Source organism: Lathyrus oleraceus, chromosome 7 (assembly GCF_024323335.1).
Source record: "Lathyrus oleraceus cultivar Zhongwan6 chromosome 7, CAAS_Psat_ZW6_1.0, whole genome shotgun sequence".
Lineage (NCBI taxonomy): Eukaryota > Viridiplantae > Streptophyta > Magnoliopsida > Fabales > Fabaceae > Lathyrus > Lathyrus oleraceus.
Genome location: NC_066585.1, coordinates 202571905 through 202587767, shown reverse-complemented (window position 1 = coordinate 202587767; position 15863 = coordinate 202571905). Strand labels below are relative to the sequence as shown.

At 39.0% G+C, this 15863-nt stretch overlaps 1 protein-coding gene across 1 annotated transcript; it reads left to right on the top strand.

The window, feature by feature from the left end:
• Window positions 1–12957: 12957 nt before the first annotated feature.
• Window positions 12958–13610, top strand: LOC127105305 (histone H3.2). Its single transcript, XM_051042472.1, has one exon. The coding sequence runs from the start codon at window positions 13046–13048 to the stop codon at window positions 13454–13456; it is 411 nt and encodes a 136-aa protein (XP_050898429.1). The 5' UTR covers window positions 12958–13045; the 3' UTR covers window positions 13457–13610.
• The last annotated feature ends 2253 nt before the right edge of the window (window positions 13611–15863 follow it).

The window sequence follows — 15863 nt, the reverse complement described above, 5'->3', positions numbered from 1 at the left end:
AATATTTGTACGTAACAACCATCTTCTGGATAATTTTCTTGATATTCTTTTTAGCAGCTTCAATAGCCCCATTCATCTTGGGTCTGTACGGAGAAGAATTATGATGTGCAATCTTGAATTCACTACACAGCTCTTTCATCATCTTGTTATTCAAGTTATATCCATTATCAGTAATGATCTTATCTGGCACACCATATCGGCATATGAGTTGATTCTTGATAAACTTCACGACCACCTGCCTGGTCACATTTGCATACGACGCTGCTTCAACCCACTTGGTGAAGTAATCAATTGCTACGAGAATAAATCTATGTCCATTGGACGCTTTCGGCTCTATCATGCCAATCATGTCAATTCCCCACATGGAGAAAGGCCATGGTGATGAGATCACATTCAAAAGTGTCGGGGGAATATGAATCTTATCAGCATAAATCTGACACTTGTGGCATTTCTTCACAAATTTGCAGCAGTCAGAATCCATTGTCAGCCAATAGTAGCCTGCTCTCAACATCTTTCTAGCCATGGCATGTCCATTGGAATGAGTACCAAATGAACCCTCATGGACCTCAGTCATCAACAGGCCTGCTTTGTGTCTATCCACGCATCTGAGCAGAACCATGTCAAAATTTCTTTTGTAAAGCACTTCGCCATTGAGGTAGAAACTGCCTGACAATCTCCTCAAAGTCTTCCTATCTTTTACAGATGCCCCAGGCGGGTAAATCTGGCTATGAAGGAAACACTTGATATCATAATACCACGACTTATCATCTTTTACTTCTTCTACTGCAAATACATGAGCTGGTCTGTCCAAGCGCATCACTGTGATATTGGGAACTTCATTCCACAATTTAACCACAATCATTGAAGCAAGCGTAGCAAGAGCATCTGCCATCCGATTCTCATCTCGAGAAATATGATGGAAGTCAACCTCAGTAAAGAACGTTGAAATCCTCCTCGCATAATCTCTGTATGGAATGAGGCCAGGCTGATTCGTTTCCCATTCACCCTTAATCTGATTAACAACGAGGGCCGAATCACCATATACATCAAGATGCTTGATCCTTAGATCAATACATTCCTCCAATCCCATAATACAGGCCTCATACTCAGCCATATTATTCGTGCATTTGAAAGTTAGCCTTGCTGTAAAAGGAATATGCGCGCCCTGAGGAGTAATAATCACGACCCCAATACCATTTCCATACTGATTTACAGCGCCATCAAACACCATACTCCATCTGGAACCAGGCTCTGGCCCTTCATCAAGTGTAGGCTCATCGCAATCTTTCACTTTCAAATACAGAATTTCCTCATCCGGGAAGTCATACTGAACTGACTGATAATCTTCAATAGGCTGATGTGCCAAATGGTCAGCCAAGATACTACCTTTAATAGCCTTCTGAACTCGATACTCAATATCATACTCAGATAACAACATCTGCCAACGGGCAATTCTCCCTGTTAAAGCAGGCTTCTCGAAGATGTACTTGATTGGATCCATTCTGGATATCAACCAAGTCGTATGATTTATCATATACTGGCGTAAGCGCTTAGCAGCCCAAGCCAAAACACAACATGTCTTTTCAAGCATTGAGTATCGAGACTCACAATCAGTGAACTTCTTACTCAGGTAGTAAATAACATACTCCTTCTTCCCTGATTCGTCTTGCTGACCAAGGACACAACCCATCGAGTCTTCAAGAACAGTCAGATACATGATCAAAGGTCTTCCCTCTACAGGCGGAGACAGAATCGGAGGCTCAGACAGATATTCTTTAATACTGTCGAAAGCTTTCTGGCAATCCTCGGTCCAATCATGGGACTGATCTTTCCGGAGGAGCTTGAATATAGGCGCACATGTGGCAGTCATGTGGGATATGAATCTGGAGATATAATTCAAGCGGCCAAGAAAACCTCGGACTTGCTTCTCAGTTTTGGGCGCAGGCATCTCTTGTATTGCTTTAACCTTTGCAGGATCAACCTCAATACCTCTTTCACTAACAATGAAGCCCAATAACTTGCCGGAACGGACTCCAAATGTACACTTGTTGGGATTCAGACGAAGCTTGTACTTCCTCAAACGCTGAAAAAGCTTCAGCAAATGCTCTACATGTTCAACTTCCGTTCTTGACTTAGCAATCATATCGTCAACATATACCTCAATCTCCTTGTGCGTCATATCATGAAACAAGGTGGTCATAGCTCGTTGATACGTGGCTCCGGCGTTCTTCAAACCGAAGGGCATCACTCGATAACAGAATGTTCCACAAGGTGTGATGAATGTTGTCTTCTCCATATCCTCGGGTGCCATTTTAATCTGATTATATCCGGATAATCCGTCCATAAACGAGAAGACATTGAATTTAGCTGTATTGTCTACCAACATATCAATATGTGGTAGAGGGAAATCATCTTTAGGACTAGCTTTATTCAAGTCTCTATAGTCCACACACATCCAGACTTTTCCATCTTTCTTAGGCACAGGCACAATATTGGCCACCCATTGAGGATATGTAGAAGTCACCAAAAACCCCACATCAATTTGCTTCTGAACTTCCTCTTTGATCTTCACTACCATATCAGGATGAGTTCTTCTGAGCTTCTGCTTTACAGGCATGCACTCAGGCTTTAGAGGTAGGAAATGTTGCACAATATGAGTATCTAGACCAGGTATGTCTTCATACGACCAAGCAAAGACGTCGACATATTCTCGTAGCAACTTAATCAACCCCTTCTTAACAGATTCTTCCAGAAGTGCCCCAATCTTTACCTCTCGCACACAATCTTCAGACCCCAAGTTGACTGTTTCCAGATTCTCAAGATGCGGCTGAATGATCTTCTCTTCATGCTCAAGTAGACGGGTGATCTTATCAGAAATCTCTTCAACATCATCTTCTTCCGCCTCAAATACAGGGAATTCAAAATTGGGAGATGATGTTGGGTCATTATGTTCAATGGGTTTAGAAATCAACCTGCATAATGATTTTGGATATAAAAGAGATTTTAGAATTCAAACAAAGCAAATCATTATGCAGATGAAAAGATTGATTTTATTTTATTTTTTAGGGTTTTATGTGATCACCAATTTCATGCAAAAACAAAAAGGGAAAATAAATGGGAAAAACAAACATTTAACATGAATTTATTGAATGAAAATATCATTGTATTTATGTTGCCAACAATGTTATCACTCCTCCTTTTGGCATGGGAGAAGGGTTTTTAAACAAAGTGATCATTACGTTGACTTATGGACAACTGTTGGAATATCCATAGCGACCCAATTGTTGCAGACCCCACCAGGGATGATGAAGTTGCCAGAATCCTCTGTATCTTCTTCTAAAACGGCAGCAACCTCCTCATCTAGACCAGTGTGGATGAAACCTCCACTCTTGAATAACCCTTGCTTGTTGAAAGTACCAGAAGAAAAACCTATGCCATCCCGGGACTCGTTGTCTTCTAACTCAATCATTTTTCCTAAACCAGTGGTTGCACCATGCTCAATGGCCAACTGTCCTATGGGGAGGAGTTAAAGGTGTCGGAGAAGACTGGCTCTGGGCAGCCATGAATGACTCCATTAGGGCAGTCAATCTGGCCAATTCCTCTTTCAGCTTGTGGTTCTCTTGCTCTAAGTGATCCATCAGTCTTGAAATGTTGGCTCTAGTGTAGTACCGGTGAGTCAACTTGTCTTCAAAATAAATGAAGGACACCGAGTTAGACCACAGGGCAAGGGACCGGAAACAGAACCTGCTTATGCATATGATGCATGCAATGCTTGTGCATATGATTTGTTTTTTATTTCAAAGGAACTTTAGAGTTTTATTTGCAAATTCTGGAAATATTAAGCATTTATCACATATGGAAATATCTCATCAAATAATATCAGGGAAAAGAAGTGCAGCATCGTCAATCATATACAAGAGAAAAGGAAAATAATCGTCTTATGGATCCCTAGAAACAATCATCTAAAGCTCGAGACACAGGAAGATAAGATGCGCGAAGCCTCTTCACCTCTCTCTCGTAGGCTGCCTCCATATCGGCCTTCTCTTTGGCGAGTCGATCATACCTCCTCTTCCAGAACTTAGAAGACTGAGGAAGTAGAAAAGTCCATACATCATCAGGGTCATTAATAACCTGATGCTCAAGAAACTCAATCAACGCATCCTTCTCCTTAATCTGCTAAAGCAACTCTTCACGTTCACGGATCCAGGCACGTGAATGGTCTTCGTCTCTCAACTCCTCTGCTCCTTGATTAGGGAGGGTTGAAGGCCCAGCCATAATCATAGGTGTAGGTCTCAGATACTCGTAAGGCATGAGATACTCAGACGCCCTCTTCCTAACCCAAACAGTGTAAGGCTCCAAAGCGATGCAATTCTTAGGACCCAACTCTTTCCTTCCTTTCCTATGAATCTTGCGCCAAGCGCGAACCATCCTAGCTTTCAAGCCTTGGGGATCTTTACCATCCTGAAAGAATACACCCTCTAACAGAATGTTATTGGGTTTATCCTTTAAGGGGAACCCAAGCTGCCGACGTGCCAAAACAGGATTGTAGTTAATCCCACCACATGTACCAAGAAGAGGTACATTGGAGAATTCACCACAAAAGTCAATAATCTGCACACCATCATACACATGGTTATACCAAGAGATATCATCATTAGTGAGAGACATAAGTCTCGTGGACCACCGTAGACATTCCTTGTTTACTTGAAAGCGACCGTCTGAGGTAAGTGAGAAATAAACCACTTATACAACAGAGGCAAACAACACACAATGGCGCCACCACCCTTTGCATTCCTCATATGCAAAGAGAAGTAGGTATCGCCCAACAGAGTCGGAACGGGATTAAGAGTAGAGAAGATCCTAATAGCGTTCACATCCACAAACTTGTCGATGTTGGGGAATAATACCAATCCATAGATGAGAAGTACAAATATGGCTTCAAAGGCATCCTCACTCATGGCCTTCCCATATATAGTAGCTTGAGCAATGAGGAACTCAGAAGGGAGACCTTGAATTCCACCTTTGGTAGTCATATGAGCACCAACCAGAGATTCATCTATGTGTAACATGTCAGCTATCTCTTGAGAAGTAGGAATACTCTCCAAGCCACTGAACGACAACTGGTCTAGAATAGGTATACCCACAAGGTAAGCATACTCCTCAAGGGTAGGCAAAAGCTGGAAATCCGGAAATGTGAAGCAACGATACAAGGGATCATAAAACTGCACCAATACACTCACCAATCCTTCATCCACCTGAGTAGTCAGAAGAGGAAGAAGCTTCCCAAAACGAGCCTTGAAACCCAAAGGATCTAATACATAGGATGTCAGATTCCTTAACTCTTTCAAATCTGGTTGCTTGAAGTTGTACTTCTTTGTATTCCTTCTTTGTCTTTCCATGTCTGAAAATTTTGCAAATAAACCCCTTAAGTTCCTTGAAAATTTTCTTATTTATTGATGATATGGATGCAAATGGGTGCATGAATGCATGAATGCAACAATCACACTCAAGGATCAAGCAAAGCACACCAAAAAAAGGTCATGGGATGGATCATGTTATCCTTAATATCAATCATCCATTTTGGCGGATTATGGTTTACACCTTATCAACACCCAAGTTCCATTGATATTAAGGATTCATGAACGGATCAACCATGAATCAAGGGTTTGTTGTAAGTCACGAGCAAGGTTAAGAACCACCCAAAAGGGAGTGTACTAGGGTTTAAACCTGCCAAACATGTTCTACAAGAGGTTCCCATAGTCATCATCCCATCTTTCGGATATTATTGGAGAAACGACTACTCATATTCCAACAATATTCTCAAGAGAGACTCTTATGAGTGTAGTATCACGTAACAATCGTATCAAATCTTACACTTGAACGACCTTCGCACTACATCCTAAGAATAGGCCAAGATGGGCTTGGTAAACTAAGGTCCTTGGCTTCTAAGGTCTATATTGGAAAGAGTAATGTCTAACCACAACTTACTTGTGTGACATTATTGATCCCAACATAACCTCCACCAAGTGAATGGACTTGCAACTCAACTTGCTAAGGAATAACTCCACACAAGTCGACAAGACTATGCCATTCTCCTATCCAAAGTGCACTCGAGTCCGGGTATAGAACTCATCTCACAAAGATCACCAAGCATACAAGGAATTAATATTCAAACAATTCAATCATTACATACAATACAGTAATCCCAAATTGCACAAAAATATGTCACAAAAAAAATATACAATACAATACAACAAATATGAAAAGTAGGCAAGACCCACTAGGATGTTTCGTTCCCCAGCAGAGTCGCCATTTTTCTGTAGCGGAGTATTCGTTACCATTAGAGATATTGACTAAATCCAAGGTAAATCATACAAGTCGAGTCGCCACCGCACTTCTATTTATCCAAAGGAATGGTTAGAAAGCGAACAAAAACCTAAAAGTTTTATCGAATCAAAAACTAGTAAAAATGTCAGAGATCTGGGTAAGGGGGTTGGTTATGCAATGGGAAGGTATTAGGCACCCAAAGCATCCTAGGTACTCCTAGGGAGCCCTTTTCACATTTGTTGCAAAGGTTGTTGTTTTTTTTTTTGAAAATTTATTTGTGCAAACATGATTGAAGGGATGAGAAAAGCGTGTATGTTTATCTAATGTACTACTTACTAAAAGAAGGGTCAAAAGAAAATGACTCGCACGGACGTCGCATCCACTGCATACGTATCTCATCTGAATCTGAGAATCAGAGTCTTCGTAGCTCGGCTACCTATGGGTTAAAGAGGAGTGTGCTCGCTAAGACATCGCGTCTTATGCCTACGTATCTCATCTGGGATGAAAATCAGAGCAAAACGTAGTTCGACCACCTACGGGGTAAGGGTTGTGTTTTGGGGTGAACGACGTTACTATGCAATCTACCAGATGCTTGACCTTTGGAGACTTACTCGCCTATAGTAGAAGGAGATAACGTGTTCTTAGGAGAAGAAAAATCAATGAGTTTGGGGTGTTTAAGGATGCTCATGCAAAAAGGCAGTCCTAGATGAAGGAACCGCGCTACCTTAAATGACATGCCACGAGAGGCTATACGAAACCTAAGAAATCGGTAACATGCGGGAAAAGTAAAGGGATCGAGAGATCTACCGTACGGATAAAGATCCGAAGTAACATCAATTAGATAAATAAGAAACCCAAAGACTCTTCCAAGCTAAACACCATCACAGAAAGCGAGTCAGTACAGGTAATCGGAATAGACCTCCAGGTGGTACCCCACAAATAAAGTGGAACACCAAGAAAGCTATCCCTGCAAGAGTATGTGAGCCCTCACAAAACAAAACTCAACAAACAGGTTAGAGAAACAAGATAGGGTAATCAAGAGTTGCCCCTAAATCATGCCATTAAAATTCACAAAAAGCTCACAAAAAGCAACCAAGGGTAGGAGGCCTAAACCTCTTGTCAAACCCATGCATCAAAAGGGTATCAAATTCACCCATAACACCTCATACATTCAGAGCATTCAAATTAAAATCATAGAGTAATGGGGATAAGGGCAAACCTGATTGGAGAGACCGATGAAATTGAATGGCACAGTTGGGTTTGCAAAGCACTCTTAGGGTTTATATGAGAGGGAATTGGTTCTTTGCTGATGAGTTCCCTTCAGTCTCTGGAGGTTGCTCTGAACTCTGTTAGCTCTTCTCTCACTATCTTTTTCCCTGCCAGGGTAATAGGAATGGAATTCTTTTGTTTCACTGAAACTCTAAATTTATAACCTGATTTTTGTGGACCTGTGGGCTCAAATGAGAGAGGCCCAAGTCCAAAATTTTTCTGTTATATTTTTTTTTCTTTTTTTTTTCTTAAACACGTGGGCTTCGCCTAGCGAGCATGACAGTTCAAGAAATTCCTCTGAGCGTAGGTGATTCTGGTGGCTTTTCTTGGGACTCGCTAAGCGACCCATTCTGCTCGCCTAGCGAGCATGACAACTCATGAATAAACTTTTGCTCCTTCAAGATTAACGTTTTGACTGACGAATAGACCCCATTTGAACCTGTTGGAAGTATCTCAAGCCATTCCCTTGTGTTGACTGATCATCTAAATAGAATCCACAAAGTGTCTTGGATGACACTCAAGCTTCAAACAAAAGATGTTAGTGACACATTTTTGTGCTTTTGGTTAGTAAACAAAAGTAAGAGAAACAATGATGTATAATTCAAGCATGCTTGGTGATCTCAAACCAATCACAAGGAGTCCCACCCAAAGGCAAAGGGAACCAAGATGCTAAAGATCCTTGAGGCAATGCAAATGCAATGTTATGATGCCATGTGGGATCTTATGGTCAAAATTGGGGTCTTACAGTTATGTGGATGGTTGTTAATGTATATATGTTGCAAATTCGTTGACTTAGTGCTTATGAATATCTTTGTTTCATGTTGACCGTTTCATTGTTTCTTTTTGATGTTGTCAAAGAGGGAGAAGCAATGGAAACATAATAGCTGATTTAGCATATTTATAATAGAAAAATGTTTAAAGGCATGCATAAAATCAGGGGGATGATGTCTATCAAAGTACGCGATTGTGCCACGGTTTGTCATCATAAAAAATGGGGATTATGTGAGGGCAAATATGCCTGGTTCTTATTTTAATGATGTCAAACCTTTCTAGTCGCCCATAACATGTAATTTGGATGGTGTCATCATATCATAGAATGAATTCATCCTCTAACATGTTCAAAATATAAGTTCAACGTGTCCAGGCATATAAGAGCATATCATAGATGTGAATCATGCACTTAATCATCGTTAATACCCTAGGTTCATAAGAGATTGGTTTACATTGATCAAAATACATCTCAAAACTCATTTTTGAGAGTTTAAGAACTGTGAGTCGACTCATGACTCAGAGCGTAACAATCGGGTCTGAACAGGTCGACTCAATCATGGGAAAACTGAATGAGTCGACTCATCGACATGTTGCATCGACTCGTTGCCTATTTCCACTTGAACCATGTAGCCACGAGTCTGAACAGGTCGAGTCATATGTCGACTCAACCCTGGAAAAATTATGTTTGAGTCGACTCATCCCTTGTTTGAGTCGACTCATCGCCTTCTTCATTTGAATATTTTGCCTCGGGTCTGAACAGGTCGAGTGACCTGTGTGAACAGGTCGAGTGACCTGTGTGAACAGGTCTAATGGTCGCTGCTTGGACTCAATTTTCTGTTGTGTAATTGTGCAAAATAATTCTGTTATGTCTGTTATTTGGTCCATGCATCATATAAATATTCAAGAGTCTATTCTTCAACAAACAACAAGAAAAGTGAAAGATATACACCAAAGTGCTCTTCATCGTCATTCTCCATTGCATTTCTCAACAAATACATGTCACAATTTTTTTTGATCATTGTGCATTGCTGTGGTGATAATGTCCAACTAGGATTGTGTAATCTTAGTTTGGGTTGAGGCTTTGTGTGGATTTTTCTTGAATAAAACCATTGGGGTTTTGTCCTCCAGGAATTGGGGTTTTTTGCACTAACTTTTGCTTCAAAGATTCAGCCGAGTGAAAAGTTTGAAGAACGGCGGGTTCGGTCAAACAAGTTACGATAATCAGAGGATTGTGAAGAAAGCTTAGGGTTCAAGCGACTTGTGATCGAAATCAGCCGAGCTGAAGTTTTGGAAAACGTGGAGTTCTTGCAATAAGGTAGCTGTAACCGGAGGTTTGTTCGAAGCGCTTGAAGGACTTGGTTCAGCTCGAATCAAGGGGAGAGAAGCGAATAAGTTCTTCAACAACATTAGAGTTTGATTGGTGGTGATCATTTGTTCTCTTGTATCAACTTTGCAACTTAATAATAAAGATATCTCAATTTTAGATTTAGAATTGAGGGAAGACGTACCCTAATCAAGGACGGTAAGGGAACTGCCTAAACAAATTCAGTGTTATTCTCTCTCTCTCTTAACTCTTTAAATTATGCATTAATTATGTTTTGTGTGAAATTAATAGTAAAATCAATCTCGCTTCATTGTTGTGCATATTAGTTGTTCGATAAATTGGTGCAATCACTTTGATTGCAAATGAGTAAAATTTTGCACATTCAATTTGAGTGATATTGAGACTTGGTGTGGAGTGCTCACCAAGTGTTCGATAAAATTAATCTCACACAAATCTATTAATATTTTACTTACTCTCTTATTGTGTTAATGCATTATTAGAGGTAACGATATCAAAGATTAGGGTAGTTAATCGATTGATTTAGATAATGGTTGATTATCTCTATCGTAGTTATTCCATTCAGTTTCACGCATATTCGATCTTTCCATTAACGAATCGTTTAGACGATTATAATCTAGGGTGCTTTTGCAACCGTTGAAAATAATTTTAAAAAGCGCTAAATTTCAAAAACTGATCTATTCAACCCCCTTCTATATCGGTACTATCATCTAACAATAAGTCCCTTAGGTGGGACATTAAACGTCTCGGGGGAGACTTCTTTGATGCCCTAAGAAAAGACTTATGACTAAGTATCTTAGGCTACACTTTGGTTCTACCTCGTGTGTGAGATTTCTATGTACGATCCCGCCTGAGGAAACTATAAGTCCCTCAAGCGAGCGTTTAAATAGCCTGAGAAATCTAAGGCCATCCAAAAAAAGTTATATAAAGCTTGGAGGATGAGACTATAAGTCCTTTAGATGAGGCGTTGAACCTCTAGAGGGGAACTTATATCTTTCCCTCAAAATAGACTTGTGACTAAGTCTTTTAGGCTAGACTTAGGTCTCGCTTCTTGGGTGAGATTTCTATGTATGATCCCGTCCGTGGAAACTCTAAGTCCCTTAATTGAGAGTTCAAATAGCCTGGTAAAACTAAGACTCTCAGGCAAAGTTAAATATAGTCTAACTGATGAGACTATAAGTCCCTCAGATAAGGTATTGTACATCAAAGGCAAAACTTCTATCATGCCCATAGACAAGACTTGTGACTAAGTCTCTTAGGCTAGACTTTGGTCACGCCTCTTGGGCGAGATTTTTATTTATCATCCCGCCCAAGAAAACTCTAAGTCCCTCATGCGAGAGTTTAAATATCCTAGTAAATCTAAGTCTCTTAGGCAAAGTTATATGTAGTATGGCTGATGGTACTCCTCAGGCAAGGCGACGAACCTCTCTTGCGGGACTTCTTTCACGCCCCCAGCAAGAGTTATGAATAAGTGTCTTAGGCTAGACTTAAGTCTCTCTTATTGGGCGGAAGTTCTACGTAGGATCACTCCTAAGGAAACTCTAAGTACCTTAGGGGAAAGTTTAGATAGCCTGGGAAATCTAAATCCCTCAGACAAGTTATATGTAGCCTAGATGATGAGACTATAACTCCCTAAGACGGGGTGTTGGACCTCTTAGGTGGGACTTCTCTCATGCCTTCATACAAGACTTATGACTAAGTCTCTTAGGCTAGACTTCAGTCGTGTCTCTTGGGTGAGATTTTTTAAGTATGATCATGCCCGAGGAAACTCTAAGTCCCTCAGTTGAGAGTTTGAATGGCGTGGTAAATCTAAGTCCTTAAGGAAAAGTTATATGCAGTTTGGCTGACGAGACTATAAGTTCCTCGAGCGAGGCTTTGACCTATTGGGTGTGACTATAAGTTTCTTAGACTAGACTTCAGTCGCGTCTTTTGTGCAAGGTTTTTATGTATGATCCCGCCCGAGGAAATTCTAAGTCCCTGTAGAGAGAGTTTAAATAGTTTGGGAAATCTAAGCCTCTCAGGAGAAGTTATATATAACTTGATTAATGAGACTATAAGTCATTCAGGCAAGACATTGAACCTCTCAGACGAGAATTCTATTATAACCTTCATATACACTGCCATCAAAACATAACAACTAATTAAATACAAATCTTGTAATGAACTTTAAGATGCAAGCAAAATTTAACAACAAATTAAATACAAATCCAGTCTCAAAAATACTCACTTGCAGTCTGATGATATCGATAAATAAGAGCCATTTTTTCGTCCTTTGCCCATCATTACGAAAATGACAAGAACAAACTAAATCCTACTACCTTTTATACTCATTCTTCGTTATTCTTTCGGGACTAAGTTATATATTTGTATTACAAAGCCCATGAATCTATCCAATGATCATGTTTCTTTCATTTTATTTATATAATTTATTGCCCATTCCATTCACAATATACAAAACCTTTTTTTTAAACTTTTCTAATTTTAACCATGTTTTAATGTAAATTATATCATAAATTAATATATATTTTTTAATAAATAAACATTTTTTTATATCTATTATTCCCAAAATATATACTAATATGACTATAAATTTTATCCCTATTCAATATTACTATTAACCTAATTTATTTTTTCAGTAACCATGTCTTATGTCTTATATTTTATACTTTTACTTTCAAATATTCATAATATTTTTTCTATTTTTTTTACCATCGTAGCTTTGTCTTTACTTTTTTTAAAATCATAATATTATTTTTATTTTTATTAACAAATGTACGTACCAAATCAATACTTGTACCCCGGGTAGACATAAATTTATTATTACTAGTTTGTATTACAAATTTGAAATATACAACAATAATTTTTTTAAATAAATACAATAACAATATTATGTTCACTAAAAAGGAGTAGTTAGTGAAGTTTTAGAAAAATGGTTAGGACATTTTGTAAAAAAAGGAGTTTAAACCTCAAAATCCAATATTTCATTTGCGTTTGCCCCCACCAGAAATCTATCGATCCGCGTCACATTATCAAATTCAATCTCAACCTTTCATCACTACCAGATCAACGATTACCATCATGCGCTCCAAACTCCTCTACATGCCATGTCACTAATCCGCGTGCTCAACTTCTCCAAATAAACATCATCAGTCGATTATCCAACCAAAATCAACGGCCACAATCATAACAAATTCACCCTCTCAAATTCAAAACCCGCACAAAATCAGCACTATATAATAAACCATTTTCTCCCCTTTTGAAAATCATCACTCACAGCATAACAGAAAACAAGCCTCAAGTTTTAATCTTTCAGTAACCGTTTTCTGTTATCTTTCAATGGCACGGACCAAGCAAACTGCTCGCAAGTCCACCGGCGGCAAAGCCCCAAGGAAGCAACTGGCAACCAAAGCCGCTCGCAAGTCTGCTCCAGCCACCGGAGGAGTGAAGAAGCCACATCGTTTCAGGCCAGGAACCGTCGCTCTCCGTGAGATCCGCAAGTACCAGAAGAGTACTGAGCTTTTGATCCGCAAACTTCCTTTCCAGCGTCTTGTTCGTGAGATCGCTCAAGATTTCAAGACTGACCTCCGTTTCCAGAGCTCCGCCGTGTCGGCACTCCAGGAAGCAGCCGAGGCTTACCTCGTTGGACTCTTTGAGGACACAAATCTCTGCGCAATTCACGCCAAGCGTGTCACTATCATGCCCAAGGATATTCAGCTCGCTAGGCGTATTAGAGGCGAGCGTGCCTGATCCTTTTAAATTCTTGCATTAGGGTTTGTGTAGATATTTTTGATATGTAGTTAATCACAAACCGTTGATTTTAATTTCTTGAGAATCTAATCTTGTGATATTGTAATTGTACTCAGCGCCTTATCAATGGAATTCAGTGTCTTTAGTTCAACAATTGTTCGTTGATATTTGTTCTTTTGCCCTAATTTATGTTCAATTGTTCTAAATAAATAATTGGATTAATACAATAGTTTAAAATAAAATCATGTTTAAAACGTTGAAATTTGTTTCATTAGTCCTCTGAAGAATCCTTGTAGTGATTATCCAAAAGCTTATAGAATTAGTCTTGGAAATTTGCATGAAGCAAGAACTGTATCACAAACAGTTCCAGTAAGATTTAGCTTGTAGTATAGTATCAAATTATAGTTCTGATCAAAATAAATAGTTTTATTCCAAAGTATATACCCTCTGTGCTTAACTTTTTAACTTATTTTTTTAACCAAAGATATAATGAAGTTAGATTTTTTTTTGTAACTAATTTGATTCTAAAAAGAATCTTGATTAACTTATTAAATTGTTTCAAGTTTTTCATGAAAGAAAATTGTGAACTTACCAGGGTCTTTTGTTTTCTGTGTTGCAAGGCCATTGAATAAGTTTAAAATAATGTTTGCTACATTGTAGGCATAGGACACAGTAGCTTTCAGTTCAATTTCATTTGCTCCTTCCGTTGCCACATACCATGCCTTCCCTCTGTATGGCACATTGTTCTTTGGAGCTGGTAATGGTGCAAAGTCTATGTTTTTTTTTTTCGTTAGGTCTATATGGGTTCCGTCTTCGTATAATAAAACCAGTGTCGTTCAGTTCCGAATACTTGCTTTTGCTTTCGTCAAAAAGTGAGAAGATGTAGGTTGGTATTGGAACTCTGGGTATAGTTGGTGTTCCAATGGGTGGTTTTGTTGTCTTTCTTTAGAGTAGATTACAATTGTATATGGCTGCATTGAAAGTATTTGCGCCTAGTTCTTCTTTGTCGCCGAAGTTTGACCATCATGTTTTTGATATCATGTGTTAGATGTTGGAGTACCCGAGTTTTGACATGGCAAAGATAAGTGAGTCAAGCATTTGGTCTAACAAGTTTCTATAGATTAAGCCTCTACCTGGCTCTATTGTGGTGATGTTATGAGTTGGATGTTGGAGTACCTGAGTTTTGACATGAAAAAGATAAGTGAGGCAAGTATTTGCTCTAATAAGTTTCTATATATTAAGTCATTACTAGGGTTTACCGTGGTGTAATTTCCCCTGAATAACACGTAATCTAGGTTAATATTGTTGGGGTCATGTGACCATGGGAAAACGAATTGCTTATGTCTCAAAACTTAAGCATTTGTATTATCACACTATCTCTTACGTCGGGTCAGAGTGTCCCGCTTGTTGGTAAGAATGTTGTTTGTAAGACATCCATTGTTATCCGGGTGCCAATTTTGATGTCTCTAATGTTCTAAGATTTAAGTGCTCTTCTAATTCTTCACATTGCCGATCCTTGCTATTCTATCTGAGGACACTGATAGATGATTTGTTGGTAACATTATCAACTCTGTCCGTTCCCTTAGATATCGTGTAATGTAGGTTCAATTCCCTGCACAATGTGTGAATGAGTACTTGGAGTGGTACACTACTGTATCACACATTCACATCATCCCACATGTTGAGCAGGGAGATGATGCTATATACCTTCTAATGTTAGGGGACCTTCTAATGACGTGCCACCACCTACCACCACCTCTACGTTGTGTGAATGATCAATAACACCTGCAAATGATAATAATCATTATTGATAACCTTATGGGTTTGGTAAACCTAGATTGTGAGGTTTATACTTTGTTATCGCATGCAACACACATAGCCCGTGGGGGACTTATGCAGACATTATGATTATTTTTGTATTATTTGTATACTATATGTACTATTACTTAGACATTTGAGTTATACACTTTAATAGATAACATTTCGTCGCTTTCATTATTGCAAGATGAACATAACTTAACCCACTACATTTAATTTAACATAACATAACAAATTATATGACTTAACAATAATAAATGCATGCAAAATTTAAACACTACTAGATGATTCTGGACGTTTCAACATCTTGATTATATCGTTGACAAATATATAAATTTTTGCATCAAACTCGATTGGTCCCTTTGTTAGCCTACAATGATATGTATTTCACCTAACCTTCAAATCTTCATTAGTCTTCAGCTCAATATGGCAGTATTTCATCCTTCCATCAATATCAATCCATGGTACATGACACTCGATCTTACTCACCTTTTGGTTCTCGGTGTCAGACAACATATTATTCATTTTGAATCTCAAAAGAGCGAGACATGTGGTGTCCTTTGGGAGTCTAAAATCAAAGGGAGGTTCC